Consider the following 1,328-nt stretch of genomic DNA (forward strand, 5'->3'; position numbering starts at 1 on the left):
TCTTCACAACAAATATTTCCTGCACTACCACCATCACCACCACCACCACCACCACCATCAGCACCACCACCATCGGCACCACTGCCACCCATAACACCACCGCCACCATCATCACCACCACCACCACCACCACCACTACCCTCACCATCACCAATACATCGGCACCACCACCACCATGTCTGACAAACTGTATCAAGGAGGAACCAATAAAGGGTGTCTCTATGTGGTTGTTTAAACCTGCAGGAAATAGCAGCCAAATCTCATTCAAATCACAAATCTTAAAAAAAAAGAAAAATGACACACTATTTAATGTCCTAATATATACCCACTAACAAATGGGCTGGTCATGCATGGAATACATATGACGTATGAATCTTTGTGTCTATGTTTGTCTTCCACCACTGCTTGACGACAGGTGTTGATGTGTTTACATCTCTGTAACTTAGCAGTCAGGTAAAAGAAACCAATAGAATAAATATTAGGCTTAAAATATAAGTTCTGGGGTCAATTTGTTTGACTAAAACCCTTCAAGGTGGTGCCCCAGCATGGCTGCAGTCAAATGATTGAAACAAGCAGTGCCATTCATTTTCAATGTTCTGTGAAAAATATGTCTGGACATGAGGGAATATTACTTTACTTGGAAACAGGTAAAGGTTGGCATCAGAAGAGCATCCAGCCGTAGAAACTTTGCCAAAGCAGACAGTAGAATCTGGTGCAGTCCGCTGGCTTGCCAGCTCCTGTCAAACTGTCCAACCCATGCCAACATGGAAAGGGAACCATCAGATGGTGATGATAGTGACGTCGTTGATGATGATGATGATGAAGAAGAAACAGAATATCAAATATAACTTACCTGTTGTTCAAGTATTTGCTATAATTAAATATATGTATATCCAAGCATTCCTCACTTTCAATTGGTCGAGCCACTGGCCATTCGAATATCTACAATAATAAGATGAATGAATAAATGAATGGAATGCAAAGTAATGTCAAAGCAGGGGGCTATGATTTAGAGATATATACACACACAAGCATGCATATGTGTATGTATTTGTACATGTGTGGGTGTGTGTGCATTAATATTAATAAGAATAAAGAGTATAGAGACTTTTACATACACAAATTCATTTTATAGCTATGTACAAGTTATAACGACCTACACGTGTTTCCACTGCAGTGACTCCTGATCATTGAGATTAGCTGTTAACTGGAACTTAACTGAGAGCCAATACAATATCCACCCAGATAATATATCCCTCCAAACTCACTTTTATATATATATGTGTGTGTGTTTGTGTGTGTGTGTGTGTGTGTGTGTGTGTGTGTGT

General features: G+C 39.9%; 1 protein-coding gene across 1 annotated transcript in view; it reads right to left on the reverse strand.

Moving 5' to 3' along the window:
* LOC106870406 (otoferlin-like) overlaps nt 1–1,328 on the reverse strand; it is a 177,020-nt gene that overhangs the window by 20,559 nt on the left and 155,133 nt on the right. Inside the window, exon 3 of the mRNA XM_014916461.2 lies at nt 854–942. Coding sequence (XP_014771947.1) covers nt 854–942 — 89 coding nt within the window. The remainder of the gene's footprint in view (nt 1–853; nt 943–1,328) is intronic.

The sequence above is a fragment of the Octopus bimaculoides genome, chromosome 23 (assembly GCF_001194135.2).
Source record: "Octopus bimaculoides isolate UCB-OBI-ISO-001 chromosome 23, ASM119413v2, whole genome shotgun sequence".
NCBI lineage: Eukaryota > Metazoa > Mollusca > Cephalopoda > Octopoda > Octopodidae > Octopus > Octopus bimaculoides.